This window comes from Nelumbo nucifera, chromosome 4, assembly GCF_055504915.1.
Source record: "Nelumbo nucifera cultivar China Antique chromosome 4, China Antique-T2T, whole genome shotgun sequence".
Taxonomy (NCBI): domain Eukaryota; kingdom Viridiplantae; phylum Streptophyta; class Magnoliopsida; order Proteales; family Nelumbonaceae; genus Nelumbo; species Nelumbo nucifera.
Genome location: NC_142652.1, coordinates 26,823,765 through 26,840,412, shown reverse-complemented (window position 1 = coordinate 26,840,412; position 16,648 = coordinate 26,823,765). Strand labels below are relative to the sequence as shown.

The window sequence follows — 16,648 nt, the reverse complement described above, 5'->3', positions numbered from 1 at the left end:
AAACAATAAGGATAGTATAAAATAATAGTTAAACAATAAAAGTATAGTTAGTCAATTTGCTTAAACTATAAGGTGGTTTAAGATATTTGCCTTTTTTAATACTTTAGGCCCAACAGACCTGGCCCACCAAAACTTTTAAGTGAGGCCCAACTAGTCGTTATGGTCTGTGTGCTCCATAGTCTTGAATCCTCCTTCTGATCCCATGATTGGGTCCCAAAACAAGATTGAAAGCCATTGGATTGGAATGTTGTGAGCCGCGATAGAGTGGGGATGCTGTCAGATCAAGGTAGGGATCTGCTTCAAAAATGTACCGAAAAACAACTGCAGCCGCACATTAGGGAACATGGACATCTCGCTTGTCATTCAAGAGATGTTCTCGATGTACGGCTTTAATGGCTGGTTGGGACGTTATTGACATCGTGTGTTGGCAGTTGATTCGAACTTCAGGTCTGGGTCCTGTCCTGCGCCCCCTGTGTAACCTGTGCAACTATGTTCCGGTCTCGAAGGACCCAGATGTGAAGTCGTGTAAACAACAGACCGTTCTTAGAGTCTACTGTCCACCTATGATTACTCCAACAATCCACAAGTGAAGCAAGGCCGAAAAAGGAACACCGAAAGCCCTAAATGCGTTCTACAGGTGGAGAGAGACTGCGTGCTCGTGTTTTCCCTCCATGCTTACCGCCAAGTAATCTTCTCCATAATTCCGGTATACCTCTTCACCTTCTCCTTCTGCAATTTCTTTTTTCTCCGTCTTCTTCTTCTTCTTCTTCTTCTTCTTCATTTTTCCCTTCTTGTAAAATTTTGAGCTTGTTGTCTCTTGGATGAGTTCGTCTCATCGTTATTCGAGAGGTTTGCAGAGAAGTTAAAATCTTGCTCCCATACTGTTTATGAGAAATTGAAGGAATCAAATTGGAATTCTCCATTGAAGCTCAAATTGATAATTGATTTATTTTAATATCTGGTTCAATCTTGGTTTCACATTCCGAAACCCTTGAAAATTAAAAGAAAAAATAAAAAAGGAAATGAATAAAGGAGTTATTTCATTAGACCATTAACTAGCAAGGTTTGCAAACTGCGCATTGCTCACAATTTGGATATCTTTGCACATATGCAGGACAGGACTCTCCCGTGACTCTTTTCTTTGTGTCAATGCGTTTTCTTTTTGTAGGTTTGCGTAAGGTAGCAGCCTAATGTGTTTCTGTAAACTTTAGGAACATAGGGTTTGTATACGAGTTTAGATTCTCCTTAGCTCTCTTTACTTCGTTCTGAGGATTTACGATAATCTTACTATGCTTGATCATCAAAATTGTAGATTTCGTAATTCTATCTGATAATAAGTGCGGACTTAGTTTTGCATGGGCTTCAAAGTTTCAATACTTCTAATTTTGAAGGAGAACCGATTTAATATTCCTCATGTAATGCGCATGTCCTTTGGAAGCTTAATATGTTACTGGTTTTTGAATGGGATGGTGAAGTGAAGATTATTCCACTTAATTTCATCGTCTTTAGCTTCTTTTTGGACTGTGCTAGAAGCTGCAGTTTGAAAACTATTGTTCTCTATGTTTCTTGTCTTGTTTCTGATGGTACACAAAATGGCGAAGTAAACAAAAATTCAAGCAAATAGAGATCGGAAAAAGTCCTATGTTCACGGGAAGAGCACACACTCCAGATAGAGATTTTTCATTAAAATTGTAGAAGAAGAAGAAGAAGATACAAGATAGCCACACTTTTTTATAACTGACTTTGTGATTACCATGCACTAATAGCCACTTTCTGTAACTAACTTTATGGTTACCATGCACTAATAGCCACTTTCTGTAACTAACTTTATTTTTGAGTCAATTCCAACATTCTCCACCTTGACTCAAAAAAAATTTCTTCAACTCTCTTCTTCACCTTGCTCCATTTCTCTCTCTAGAATACCCCCTCTTCTTGGGGCCTTCACAACTTAGCACCGTTGTATGTTTGGAAGATTCAGGCAATGCCTGAACCTCTTCCTTGGCAATGGCTTGGTCATCATGTCTGCTATGTTCATCTGGGAAGAAATCTTCTCAAATTGAATGTCACCATTTGCTACAAAATCTCTGAGCCTTTGATACCACACCCCTATGTGCTTAGTCCTTGTGTGGTATACTAGATCCTTTGCAAGACATATAGCACTCTGACTGTCACACTGAACACAAATGTTCTTCTGATCAATTCCAAGCTCTTGAACCAATCCTCTCAAACATACAACTTCCTTGGTTGCCTCTATTGCTGCCATGTACTCTGCTTCTATAGTAGACAGAGCCATCATATCTTGTAATGTAGATCTCCAACTAATAGGACCCTGACCAAGAGTGAAAATATATCCCGTAGTAGACTTTCTTTTGTCAATGTCATATGCAAAATCTGAATCTACATACCCAACCACTTTGTTTCCTTTCAAACCATTCTGAAATAGTAAACCCGTATCTTGGGTACCGTTCAAGTGGCACATAATCCACTTTACAACATTCCAATGCTCCTTCCCCGGATTAGCCATAAATCTGCTCACAACACCAACTATTTGAGATAAGTCCGGTCTGGTGCATACCATAGCATACATAAGACATCCAACTGTACTGGCATATGGTACATGTATCATTTCCTCACGTTCTTCCTTTGTCTTTGGACAATGTTGAAGAGATAGTCTGAAGTGCTAAACTAGTGGTGTGTTCACTACCTTAGCCTCCTTCATATTGAATTTGGTTAATACCTTCTCAATATACCTTTTTCGGGTCAACCATGACTTCCGATTGCACCTGTCTCTTTGAATTTCCATACCCAAGATTTTCTTTGCTCCACCTAAATCTTTCATCTCAAATTCCATGCTCTATTCCTACTTTAACTTAGCAATCTCATGCAAACTCTTACAAGCAATGTCATCGACATAAAGCATCAGTAGTATAATGGAGTCATCATGAAGGAAACGAAAATAAACACAACTGTCGTACTTCTGATGTACCATTGCCTCGGTGCTTGCTTAAGGCCATAGAGCGACCTATTCAACTTGCATATCAGTTGTTCTTTACCTTTCTCGACAAACCCATCGGGCTGCATCATGTAAATTTCCTCTTCTAAGCTCCCGTGGAGGAAAGCTGCTCCATCTCCATATCCCACATAGCTACCATCGTCAACATGATTCTAATGGAACAATGCTTCATAACAGGAGAAAAAATCTCATTGAAGCCCACTCATTCCTTTCGTGCATATCCTTTCACTACTAACCTTGCCTTGCATCTAACTGGTTTGCTTGCAGATGAAGCCTCTTTCTTTCTATATACCCACTTGCACCCAATAGCCTTTTTACCCTTAGGCATTTCTACTAACTTTCAAAGAGAAGTTATCTCCTCTTTCATAGCACCCATCCATAGTGAGCTGTCCTTATCTTTCATTGCCTCCTTGTAGGTCATTGGATCATCACAATTAGCTGTTTATGCTTATGCAACTGTATCATTAAATTTGATTGGTCTCTTGATGTTCCTTTTAGCCCTGCCTGCAACAATGAAATATGGTGGTTCCTCTTGGGATTGTGCAACTTCTTGGCTTTGATGAGAAGAATTTGTAGCGACTGGTTCACTATCCATTTTCTCTTCCTCACTTAGCTCTACCTGAATTGAGGTACTGCTCTTCTCACCATCTCGGATTTGCTGTTGATTTTTCTTCAACATAGAAGCTTCATCAAATACAACATCTTTGCTTATCTCAACCTTCTTGGTGTTAGGATTTCAAAGTCTGAATCCTTTCACCCCTTCATTGTATCCCAGAAAAATGCAAGGTTTTGACTTAGCATCCAGCTTTGTCTTCTCTTTATCTTGCAACAAGACATAACAAGGGCATCCAAAAATTCTCAAATTTGAGTAATCAACGGAATTATCAGTCCATTACCTCTTCTGTTGTCTTGAGTCCCAAATGCTTTGGAAGGTAACCTGTTTGCCACATAACAGGCCATATTAATTGCCTCGGCCCAAAACTGCTTTGGTAAATCTGCAAAGATTCTCATGCACCTTGCCTTCTCTAGTAGTGTCCTGTTCATTCTTTCTGTTACCCCGTTCTGTTGTGGTGTGCCTAGAGTAGTAAGATGTCGAGTAATCCTTTTTGCTGCACAAAATTTCTGAAACTCTATAGAGGTAAACTCTCCACCATTATCTGTCCGTAGGTATTTTATTTGCTTTCTGGTTTGCTTCTACACTTTTGCCTTCCAAATCTTGAACTTCTCAAAAGCTTCTGATTATGCTTCATGAAGTACACCCAAACCTTCTAGAATAATCATCAACAAAGCTAACAAAATATCGTGCTCCACCACTAGAAGTTATTGGCGATGAACCCCATGTATCTGCATGCACATACTCAAGAATCTCCTTGCTTCTTTTAGTAGATGCTGTAAAACTAACTCTGCATTGCTTTCCAAAAATACAATATTTGTAGAAATCTAATTTGCAAGGTTTTTAACACCATCAAGTAATTTCTTTTTGTGCAGTTCTACCATGCCTTTCTTGGTAATGTGTGCCAATCTCAAGTGCCATAATTGACTAGAGTCATCATCTAAAGTGGATGTGACAACTGCATCCCCAATGATAGTTTTTCCAATTAACCTATATAATGATCATTTTTTCTCTCCTTTTTATAACAACCATAGCACCCCTTTTAACTTTTATGACTCCATTAGCCCTACTATATGTACACCCAAGATCATCTAAAGCACCAAGTGAGACTAAACTTTTCTTAAGATCCGGGACATGTCTAACATTTGTTAATATTCTAACAATCCCATCAAACATCTTGATTTTAATTGTCCCAATCCCAACAATTTTACACTCGGCATTATTTCCCATAAGAACTGTGCCGCCAACATGTGACTCATATGTAGAAAACCAATCTCTATAAGGACACATATGATAAGAACATCCAGAATCAAGTATCCAAGTATCCAATGGATCCATACCTGAGGAGACCATAAGAAGATCTCCATCATTCTCTGTATCGGAAGCAACATTTACCTCGTCTGCAACTTTGCTTTTCATCTTTTGAGCCTCTACAAATTTCTTGCAATCCATTAGCCAGTGACCATCTTTCTTGCACCACTTGCATTGTGTTTTTGTTCAATTTGGATTTTGATCTGCCTCTATTCTTTTTATCTCCCCTCTCTTTAGATTTGCCCCGTTCATAACCCGAATCCTTTGCAGTTAAACTTTCACTATCACTTAAAGAAAGCTTTCGCTGCATCTCGTTTGAAAGCAAAGTACTTGTGACCTCATCCATCACAAACGTATCATTTCCATACAAGATGGTTGTCACCAAATGATCATGTGATTCTAGGAGAGATGAGAGGAGAAGAATCGCCTTATCTTCTTCACCAGTCTTCACATCTACATTGAGAAGTTGCACAATCAACTGATTAAATGTATTCAAATGATCCAATAAATTGGTTCCATTAGCCATACGCAAACTGTATAATTGCCTCTTCAGGTACAACTTATTGGTGAGAGATTTTGTCATATACAATTTCTCCAACTTTGTCCACAAGTCAGTGGTGGTTTTCTCATCAAGTACGTTGTACATCACTTCATCTGCCAAGTATAATTGAATCATGCTCAATGCCTTCAGATCTAACTCAGCCCACTCATCACTTGTCATCTTCTTTGCCTTTTCCTTTCCAAGGAGAGCCTTGTGAAGACCTTGTTGTACCATAACCGCCTTCACCCTCTTTTGCCACAACCCAAAATTCATCTTGCCATCAAATTTCTCCACTTCGAACTTTATAGTTGGCATCTTCACCATCGTAAGTACTTCACAAATTTAATAACCTTGCTCTGATACCATTTGTTGGTGTAGAAGCGTTGGATCACGTATCCTGAATCAACCCGTGAAGAAAAATGGAGAACACACAAAATGGCAAAGTAAAAAAAAATTCAAGCAAATAGAGATGAAGACACAAGACTTTACGTGGTTCGAAGAAAATCCTGCTACGTCCACGGGAAGAGCACACACTCCAGAGCGAGATTTTTCATTAAAATTGTAGAAGAAGAAGAAGATACAAGATAGCCACTTTTTTATAACTGACTTTGTGGTTAGCATGCACTAATAGCCACTTTCTGTAACTAACTTTATGGTTACTATGCACTAATAGCCACTTTCTGTAACTAATTTTATGGTTACCATGCACTAATAGCCACTTTCTGTAACTAGCTTTATTTTTTAGTCAATTCCAACAGTTTCATCTTCCACTAATTTAACATTACATCTTAAATGATTGCAGTGAATCAATTGAGTCATTTATTTAGTGTATTGATGAGTCCTGAGTTGTGTTTCAGAGTATGTTCTTATTACCACACTTTTTTCTGTTTGCTTGTTATAATATCATAAATTATAGGGCTTTTCCTTTAGCAATATGGACAAAAGCAAAGCAGGTTCTTTCAAAAAACGTCCTCATGCTCAATTTAAAAAGAAAAAGGGCTACAAAAAGAGCCAAAGGCAGAACTTTAACCAAAGTTTCAACTATGATCAAAATGCTGGGAATCCCGGTTCTGCGGACACTGTCTACCGTATTCTTTGTCCAAGTAGAAAGATTGGTAGTGTTATTGGGACAGGTGGCAGCATAATCAATGCCCTGAGAGATGAGACCCGTGCAAAGATCAGGGTTGCTGAATCTGTTCCTGGCACAGATGAGAGAGTAATAATGATTTTTAGCTCTGCTACAAGAAAGCCTAGGAGATACAATACTAGTGAAGATACTGAGGATGATGGTGTTCTCACTGAGAAAGAACATGAGCTCATGCAGCCACATTGTCCTGCCCAGGATGCTCTATTGAAAGTTCATGAGAGGATTGCTGAGGAGGATGAGTTATTTGGTGGTGCCACATTTGAAGATAATAATGAAAATGATGTAGTCACTGCACGGCTTCTTGTTCCAAACAATCAAGTTGGGTGTCTTCTAGGTAAAGGTGGAACCATCATTCAGAAATTGCGAACTGATACTAATGCTAACATTCGTATCCTGCCTGCAGAGCACCTTCCAGCATGTGCTATGAACACTGATGAATTAGTGCAGGTAAATTCCCCTTTGGCATGTTTGCTGGTTTTCTTCTGTACACATGTCACATGCACACAAGTATTATAGTTGTGGTATCTGAATTGACTAATGAAGCACATTATTTTTTTTTTAAATTTTAATTTCCCTTCTAGGTTGCATGACAATGACTGCCTAGATTCCCTATTGATATATCCCAATTATTTGTGACATTTGCGTAGAGGCAGAGTTGTATAATAGCATCATCTCCAAGGTTTTGCATCATACATTATCTCTTTTTTTTTTATCAGCAAAAGAAATTTATTATATTAGAAAAGAGTTAAAAGTTAGCTTAGCTTGGATCCCAATTCCTGTTCTTTGTGCCTTATTTGGAGGTGATCAATTGCTTCTAAATGTTCTCTGTCTGCTTATTGAACCTCCAAAACCACTTGCCTAGAAGGGCAGTGTTTACTGCCTTTAACCTCCTACATTGAAGCCTTCGTTCTTTTCTGAACCACATACTTAAGTTTTTTAAAACACAAGGACCTTCTAGTGCCCAAGGCACAAGGTGCAAGTGTAAGGCGAGATGTGTGCCTTATTAGAAATTTAGAAAATAATATTAATGTATAAAAAATGCAAATCTGGATTTAAAAAAAAATTAATGTTTTAAAAAGTCTATTGGCTCAAATTAAAATAAATTAGTGTCACATATAAACATATTCAAAATGAAAATGTGGAAGCGAAAACAAACATATGTGGGTTGTACTGAAGTGCTTCAAACATTCAACAGTTGTTTCTTTTTTTGACAAGTGCATTCATTCATTTTTTTGTCAGCAGTGAAGCATTTATTCATTCAACAACAACAATTTAAGCATGTTAAACTTTCAATGTATTTATTTATCTCCTAGTTGCATTGCTTAAAATAGCTAGTGTGTTAGTAAACATCTTGCATTCCTAATTCTAGGAGAACGACTCTCCTCCTATGTAAAGGTTGAGGCAGGCCCAAACATGTCTAGTCCATGTGGGGGTTTGGGTAGTGCACAGAGTCCCAGATCTACATTTTTGGCCTGTATATGAAAAAGGTTGGTTTTTTTATTCCTGTCACAGCTCATTATATTTAAGGATTAGGGATCAGATAATGGTTGTATTGTTGTTGCTTCTATAGTGGAAATCTTTCTATTCAAGATCCTATTTGCAAAAACTAAGGCTTCAGGTATTTAAAAGATCTTTGTTTTTCGTTTATTTGAAAGGTCAATAGATCATTATTATTGTACAAACAGCAATAAAAAGTAAATCAGAGGTTGAGAAACCATTACAATGGTATAAACACATAAGATTCTACAAAAATATAATAAAAATGAGTATTTGAAAAAGGTTTGCACCTAGGCTGATGCACATGACATGCTAGCCTGGGTCTACACTAGGCACGTACCTTTTGAAAGGGGTTGTTACTTGTGCTTAGGTTCGGGGTGAGTTGCAGGCCTAAAAATGCTTTACTAATTCTAGGAGATTGGCTCTCCACCTCTGTAAAGGCCCCTTGAGGTAAGCCTAAACAAGTCAAGTTCATGTGAGGGTTTTGGGTTGTGCCCAACCTAAATTTTTGGCCTGTATGTAAAAAGGGTTGATTTCATGATTCTAGTTGCAGCTGATTTTTTTAGGATTAAGGATCAGATATTAGTTGTATTCTTGTTTCTTCTATGCTGGAAATTTTGTTATTCATGATCCTATTTACAAGAACTAAGGCTTTAGGTATTTAAAAGGATTTTATTTTTGTTTATTTCAAAGGTTAATGGACCATTATTATTGTACAGCCTCTAGTTAAACATGTGTGTTTTTGATATTTTATTAATGACTTATTAATTTACTTTACCTCTTAAAAAAAAATACTACACCTTATTTTTCTCAAAATAAAGGTACAAACATCAATAAAAGTTATTTAAGAAGTTGATAAACCATTACAATGGTGTACAACACATAAGGTTCTATAAAAATACAATAAAAATGAGTATTTAAAAAAGGTGTGCACCTAGGCTGAGGTGCAAGGCACACTAGGCATGTACCGTTTGAAGGGGTCTGTGCTTAGGTTCAGGGCTAGCTAAAAATGTGCTTTGCCTATTGTAGAGAGAATGGGCCGAATGGCCCATAGGATGCTTTTATTTGTTTATGTTTCTGTTCATTTTGTTAATGGGCCTTTTTATACTTCTTTACGTTATGGTTAATTAAGTTAATCGCCCAATTAAGGGCCTCTCTGTAAATACCAAAACTTTGTAAATTATGTTTTAATGAAAAGGATTAGGGAAGAAAGAAAACATTCGATTGACCTCTCTAAACCCTATTGCCACCAGCTTCTTCTTCTTCTTCTTCTTCTTCTTCTTCTCTCCTCTCCTTTTCTCTTTACTGCTGATATCTAACACTTTTTCACAACTTTTAAATCAGTCCTCTCATTTCTTAGGACTATTTTTCTTCTCCTATGCACTTAGGCATGCCCTTTAAAACACCTAAAGTGGGGGCTTCTTTTTGGAAGGTAGTAACACTTGAGAATCAATGCATGTGAGGTTCTACTTCTACATGAAGATCTGGTAAGAGTTTATTTCCTTGCATGTGCTTTTTATTTAAGAACAAGTGGTGAAACTACTTCCTACATTTTAGTTTTATTGTTTTAATAAATTTTGTTTTTACTATAAAAAAATTAAACCTAAGTTGGAACTCAATAGATTATCCAATAATTCTATAAGGACTGTTTGTATATATAATGGGTCAAGTAGGGAGATTCTGTACACGACCTAGCCTAGCCTATTTCTATTGAGGGATGTTGTGGCTGACTCAAATTGTCCATTTGATAGGTGGTCACTTCACATCAGCTAAATGCCACTCCCACTGTCCAAAATCAGTCACTCCAGACCTTGTATTAGCATTTTCCTTGAGTAACATTGGCCTTTCAAGGTTGCAATTAATACTGCCTATATAAAAGGGCTATTCTTAGACAAGTGCTTAAGACTTAGGATTCAGAGATTCTCCCATAGGACACTACAGCTGTACATTGGGAACATTGTCCGTATTTACATGTTACCACTCACGGGGACAAGTGGCTAAGACTGACCTATGAGATCTTTTTGGGCCCCAATCAATGCTGTCATGTCTAAAATTCCTGGGTCAGTTAGAGTTCTCTGAATGATTCAAAACATTCATACATGTGTACATACATGGATTTCCCACTTCTAAAATGACTGTATAAAGAAACTAAAAACAGAAACTACTTCTAGTTGAAGTGGACTTACCATGATAACTTAAGTAGGAAACTAACTGATCCTATAACAATGTTCAGTTCCATTGGTTTTCCTTGGTAGGACTCAACGTGCAATCTTTTATGAGGAATATATGGCTGAGTTGGCCTCCTTAGCCTTTCAAATATGAATGTGGTTGGTTGGTAGGAGTTTCATTTAGCCAACCTTATAGAAAAGCCAAATTTGGTTTTGAATTATTTCCTGTTTTAGCATGGTGTGGGGGCCTGACTTTACACTGTATCGGGCTTGGGCTTCGGGCAGGGCCCATTCAAATTTTGGCAAAAGCCAAGCCTGAGCCCGGCCAATGAAGAGGTCTAGTCCCAGGATCACAAATTGTTTCTGGTACAAAAGAGACAAGGCTTCACATAGCCTTAAGGTACAACTTTCTGTGTCTCCTCTCTTATTTCTACCAAACCAAATAAAGGGATAGGGGTGTTCATGGGTCGGGTTGGGTCGGTTTGAGTCATTTTCTTCAACCGGTCCGACCTAGTCAGTTTACTTATTGACAAAAACTGAAACCGACTGACCCTGAAGCAAAACTGACCCAAACATGAAGGGTTGGTTTGGGTCGGTTTATCGGTTTAGTCGGTTTTTATATATATTTTAAACTAAAATATCTATTTCTAAATATCGATTTATATTCAAGTTTATTTCTTTTTATTTTTTATGCAAAATCAAAATATATATTTAAGTCGATTAGTTTTTTATGCAAAACTGATTTTTTTGTCAATATATATTTAAATTTATACAAAACTGAATTAAACATTGTACCATTGTATTATATTTGTATTGGTTTTACTTTTTAGTTTTTATCATAAATAACCAATTTTTTTTTTCAAAGTTCAAACATAACACAAATAAAATATTTCAAATTTAACATATAGGGTAGAGACTAATTAATAATTACTTAAACATATAGGATCGGTTCGGTTCGGTTTGATTTTGGTTTTCATGTATGAAAACCGAAACCGAACTGAGTTGTCAGTTTATTTTCTCATCAAAACCGAAACCAACCGATGGTTTTGAAAAACCGACCAACTCGGGTTGGGTCGGGCCGGTTTGGTCGGTTTGACATTTAATGTGAACACCCCTATAAAGGGATTGTGTGGTCAATATATGGTAATACATGTGAGGCAATACACAACTGTTCTTGTGACTATGTTAATGGTCAATGAATACACACATTTACCATTAATATAACCATCTTTCCAATTATTGTGATTTGTTAAGTTTACTAAACCTCAAAACTCTAGATTCCCCAAGATGGGGGACTAAAGGAAAATTAGGTTCTCCACTTTACCAATACTTCGTGCTTTCTTCCTATTGTTTCTTTCTAAAGGCACCTCCATATGTCAAATGCAGTTAGGTTTCATAGTGTATGACCTCATCTGAATCCTTTCAATATCCAGCAATCAGTAAGCATTTACAAGTTTCCTGGATCATTGATTGATACCCAAATAAGTTAATAATTTAAGATCATATGTTATATGAGTATTCACAGTGAAGAAGGGGGTTGAGGACACAATTCTTCTTAAGTCCACATAGAGAGCATTGGTTCTTAATATCCTTAGCCTTGTGCATCAAGTAATTATTAGTGAAAATACAGCATCTACCTCAAAAACATAATTTGGTGGGAGTATATGCAGTGTATATCCATTATTATAGGAAGGACATATTATTATCACCAATGATAGTGGTCACTCGATAATTTGGGGTTTGGATCCAAATTCTCCTGCCCTTGTCATCTGGTTTATTATTGTTTGTTGGAGACTTGGAATCCTGCTAGCAAATAAAAAAAGGTGGTCAGCTCTATCATTGATGTGACCCCTAGGCCATGTACTGCATGCAACCTCATGACTACAACTTCATAAGGTCTACAATGAAGCTTATTAACGTCTTTGTAGAGATGAGATATATGCTGGCTAAATTCATATTTGAATTGGTTTTATTTTGAATGTAAATGGTATTTGCCCATTAATAGGAACTTTGTTTGTTATTCTAAATAGGTGTGTTTTTTTATGCATTTCGTTATGGGTTTAAAGGAACAATCATGCCCATGTCAACAACCTCTTCAGTTCCTCAAAAAGTACTATGGTTCTCTTAAATAGGAAAGTTTTACACTATTTTGAAAATTCCTATATCAAAGGCTATTACCCAATGTTGATCCCAGCTATCTGGGGTCTTAAGAGGGGTAGATTGGATATGGTCCTAACCTTCGGCATTTTTTGCACAGGGTGGTGATTTCTCAGACTCAAACCTGTGCTCTCATGCTTGTCAGTCTGAGATTTTGAAAATTCATATATAATTTCCCTGATTTGAATGGTAGAAATTCCTATCAAAATCAGATTGCTAACTTTGCAACCTAAAAGCAGAAACATCTATTCCAAACAATAGGAAGAAAGACTTCACACATAGGCCTATTGCCAATCATATGATATTACCTCCTTCGTGAAAGTGAATGGTTAAGAAGACTGCATGGTGTGGTCCACTTTGATTTTTAAGATTTCGAATTAGGGGTTGACTCCAATTCATACTCCAAGCAATTGTACTAGCAATTATCCTTTTACAGAGCATATAGGATTCTTTCATGAATCCATATAGCTATTTTCTTACAAGTGCCTTGTCCATCAAACAGATAGATATCAGTTCAAGGCTTCAAGCCTTCTTTCTGTTTACACGTGCAAATATGATTGCCATTCACCCAATTGAATTTCTTCTAACCATTAGGTTTACCTAGAGGTAGTTGGTTGTCCCTTTGCTATCTCCATTAATTATGACAAGAGTAACAGTTCCTTGGGCTTCATCTATTCTTAAATGCTTCTGTATTGAATCCTGTTTTTTTCTTAGTCATGGTTGATGTTTTATTATGCAAATACATAATATGCACAGACATTGGGAGATTGGTGGTTTGGTTCTGGGGAGTCTTGCATTGTCTTTGTCGTCCCCAATAAACTCTAATTTTGCAAGGCACTTCTCAGATATCTGGAACATCAGCTGTGGCGAAGAGGGCTCTCTATGAAGTTTCTACACTTTTGTACCAGAATCCACGTAAAGACATTCCTACGAGTTATCCCAAATCTGGTGGTGGCTCAGGTTTTTATCCACCAGGCGGCCCCATGCTGCCACAAGGAAACTCAATGTGGTCTCACCACGGAGCCCATGGTACACCACCAATGCCATGGGGTGGGGGATATGGAAATCAATCTGGATTTATGCAGGGTTCTTTTGGAAATGCTGGGGAAACATCAGATGAGTTTTCTTTGAAAATTTTGTGCTTATCTAGTAAAATTGGTGGGGTGATTGGAAAGGGTGGTAGTAATGTAAAGCAGTTGCAGAAGGAGACAGGAGCTAACATTCAAGTTGATGATACGTTTCCAGATGTTGATGAACGTGCAATTGTTGTCTCTTCTTTTGAGGTATCCCTGCCATCTCCATAAGTAATTAAATTTCTGCAACATAATTCTTTCATGTTAATTGGTAAAGCTGTAGAATGTTTATGGTGCTAAATCAATATCTACTGATATTGTGATTGTAAACACTTTGGCAATGCCTTTATATACTGAACTGTTTCAGGGCCTGTGGAATCCAAGATCACCAACTATTGAGGCAATTCTTCAGCTTCAGGGCAAAACAAGTGAAATGTCTGAGAATGGTATCATTACAACTAGGCTTCTTGTTCCATCAAGTAAGGTTGGTTGCCTCCTTGGACAGGGAGGTAATGTAATTACAGAGATGAGAAGGCGAACACAAGCAGATATACGTATTATATCCAAGGATGGTAGGCCCAAGTGTGCATCTGCAGATGAAGAGCTTGTCCAGGTGATGTGTACTTTCTTCAGAGTATCCCCCCCTCCAAATTCATGATTTATGGTTCTTTAAATAACTTTGGCTTTTGATCATACAGATATCTGGAAATTATAGTGTTGCCAGAGATGCCCTGTCGGAGATTGCTTCAAGACTTAGAGTCAGAACCCTTCGGGGCTCAAATGCTGCTGTAGAACCTCCTCCGCCACCACCTCCACCTTCAATGGGGCCTTTTCAGGGATTTGGTCCTTCAGGAAACTTCCCTGTAAGAGGGCCACCAGGCCCACCACCTTCCAGTATAATAGGAGCTGGCAGCTCTGGTGGATATGACCATATGAAGGTATCATCTTTGTTTGATCTTTGTAATACTACTCTCACCATATACTTCAGTATGGCCTTGTATCTTTTTCTTGTTTATAAAAAAATTAATAGTTGACTGCTAAAGTTCAACTGTGCTATTTTGAAGGGTGCTGGAGGTGAATATGAAGCTCCAAATTATCAAGCTCAGCCTGCTCCTACCGGGTACAGTAACCATTTCTAGTTTAGTCTTCATTCATCTTGACATCATCATTCGTATGGTATTATTCAGATTCCCACCAATCTTTTCTGTTGCCACAGATATCCAAATGTTGACAACCCTATGGAAGTTAAGATTCCAAACAACGCAGTGGGATCTGTTCTTGGAGCAGGTGGAAGCAACATTTCCAATATTCATGAGGTAAAACTTTAACCTAATACTTGGTCTACTCAAAATGTAAGTAGTTCATTGAAACTGTTCTAAATATATGCATGGCGGGTTAGCTTTTATGACTAGGTCAACCAGTTATAATTCGTTTGATTTTTTCTCTTTGAATTATTTTCAAACTAAGTCCACAGGTTTCCATTTTATACAACTACAATGTTTCTGAACACTAGAAACTACTGAGCGTTGTGTGCTTGTGGCTGAACCAAGATTTTTGATGCCTGGTTGGTTCTTGTCTCTTTTTGTAATTTTCAAATCCAGATTTCTGGGGCAAGAGTGAAGCTGCAGGATCCCCTGGCTGGTGGTTCAGAGTGTGTTGTCGAGATCCATGGGTCTTCTGAGAAGATGAATGCAGCACAGAATTTCCTTCAGGCTTTCATATCATCTGCTGTACAGAACTTCAATACACAGCAACCCTCCTATCAATAGTAACTCGGTTTTGTTTTGTTTTGTTTTTTCTTTTCGGGGGAGGGGTTTTTTGTACAACTATTAATGTAATCATGCTAGCTTTGCATTCCTTCCAGGTCTGCTACCAGGCTAATTGTGGACAAATAAATACCCATTCAGATGGCAAGTACTGCAGGAATTGGCACGCTGTCAAGATCATTACAGTTCAATAGACGTACTGAAAATTTTCTTAATTTTCATGCCTTTTGTTTCATGAATTAAGTGTCTGTTTGGCATCGGTGCTGTTGCTCTAGAAAACAGTGAGACATCGGCGTTACGTCGAAAAAATCAGTGAGACATCGGCGTTACGTTGAAAAAATCAGTGCTCTAGGAAACGTTAATATGTTTGGAATCATTTTTCCATAAAAAACGGTGCTCCAAGCCATGCCTTTGAAATCGAGGTGTGGTTTGGAGCAATGCTGAATTTGATGTTTTCTCATATTGGAGATTGTTGCTGTCAACGAAGGCATGATGTGGCAGTGACGTGGACTTTCTATAATGGGTATCAGTGTTGAAAACAGGTATGGTGCACTGGTACCAAATAGAAAGTGTTGTTTCTCCAGGAAACGTCCTACTTGGCAGCAACTTTTTTTTTTAAAAAAAAACACTGTTTTTTCAAAAAATGATGCTTTCAATCCACACATAATCTGTTGCATCGATGCCAAGCATATACTAAAGACTAAAGTAGTGTTTGAGCAGATCAAGTTTCAAGGTATCGACACATCGATCTGTATCGGCCTATACATATTATGCCGATGGCTTCCTGATATGCCCTTATAGGAGTTGTATCGGGTTAGACCATGGTTCAGAGGGTAGTTAGGACTTAAACCGACCCCTTTGAACTGGTTATGAAAAAAAATAAAACGTACAGACTGGCATATGCCGCATATCGACTTGTGTTGATACTTTGAACCATGATTTTCAAAATCGAATGGTCGGACTAGAAAAATCGGTAATTGGTCAGGCCCCTGGGTCTGATTATATTATAAACTGGCAATTCCTTAAAAACCATTGAAAAAGTCAGAAAACCGTTGACTCGGGCAGTCGAACCGCTAAACCATTCGACCTGGGCAGCGGTTTGTAGGTTATAATTTTTATTTTCATTGATTTAAATAAAATAAAAAAACAAATAATAAAGTGACTCCTGTATCCCTGACCCCAAATATTACGAATGCTTAGGATTAGAACGACCCCCATTTTCATTCTAACCTTCCCTCCTCTCAGCCCTCACACCCAACCGACCACGACCTATGGCGTTCGATGGCGACACAACGACGATGATGATTCACGGCGACCGGCGACGGCGGTCAGTTTCATCTACGGCGGCCAGCGTTGATTTTG

The 16,648-nt window shown here is 37.9% G+C and overlaps 1 protein-coding gene across 5 annotated transcripts; it reads left to right on the top strand.

Moving 5' to 3' along the window:
* The first annotated feature begins 445 nt into the window (after window positions 1-445).
* On the top strand, window positions 446-15,501 carry LOC104602964 (KH domain-containing protein At4g18375-like). 5 transcript variants are annotated; one of them, XM_019198709.2, is made up of 10 exons: window positions 475-706; window positions 6,395-6,959; window positions 7,029-7,072; window positions 13,293-13,730; window positions 13,888-14,133; window positions 14,219-14,458; window positions 14,585-14,640; window positions 14,737-14,836; window positions 15,122-15,250; window positions 15,385-15,501. In XM_019198709.2, exons 2-10 carry the CDS (start codon window positions 6,413-6,415, stop codon window positions 15,478-15,480), a joined length of 1,896 nt encoding a protein of 631 aa, XP_019054254.1. In that variant the 5' UTR covers window positions 475-706; window positions 6,395-6,412; the 3' UTR covers window positions 15,481-15,501. The 5 variants fall into 5 exon arrangements, with proteins under 5 accessions (XP_088758549.1, XP_088758552.1, XP_088758550.1 ...); XM_088902423.1 differs by having other exon boundaries at window positions 446-706; window positions 6,395-7,072; XM_088902426.1 differs by having other exon boundaries at window positions 446-706; window positions 6,395-7,072; window positions 15,122-15,288.
* The last annotated feature ends 1,147 nt before the right edge of the window (window positions 15,502-16,648 follow it).

Coding starts and splice junctions, on each gene's coding strand:
- LOC104602964 (XM_088902423.1), top strand. CDS start 6,413: ATGGACAAAAGCAAAGCAGGTTCTTTCAAAAAACGTCCTCATGCTCAA. Junction 14,134..14,218: donor CAGATGAAGAGCTTGTCCAG/GTGATGTGTACT, acceptor TTGATCATACAG/ATATCTGGAAATTATAGTGT. Junction 14,641..14,736: donor GCTCAGCCTGCTCCTACCGG/GTACAGTAACCA, acceptor CTGTTGCCACAG/ATATCCAAATGTTGACAACC.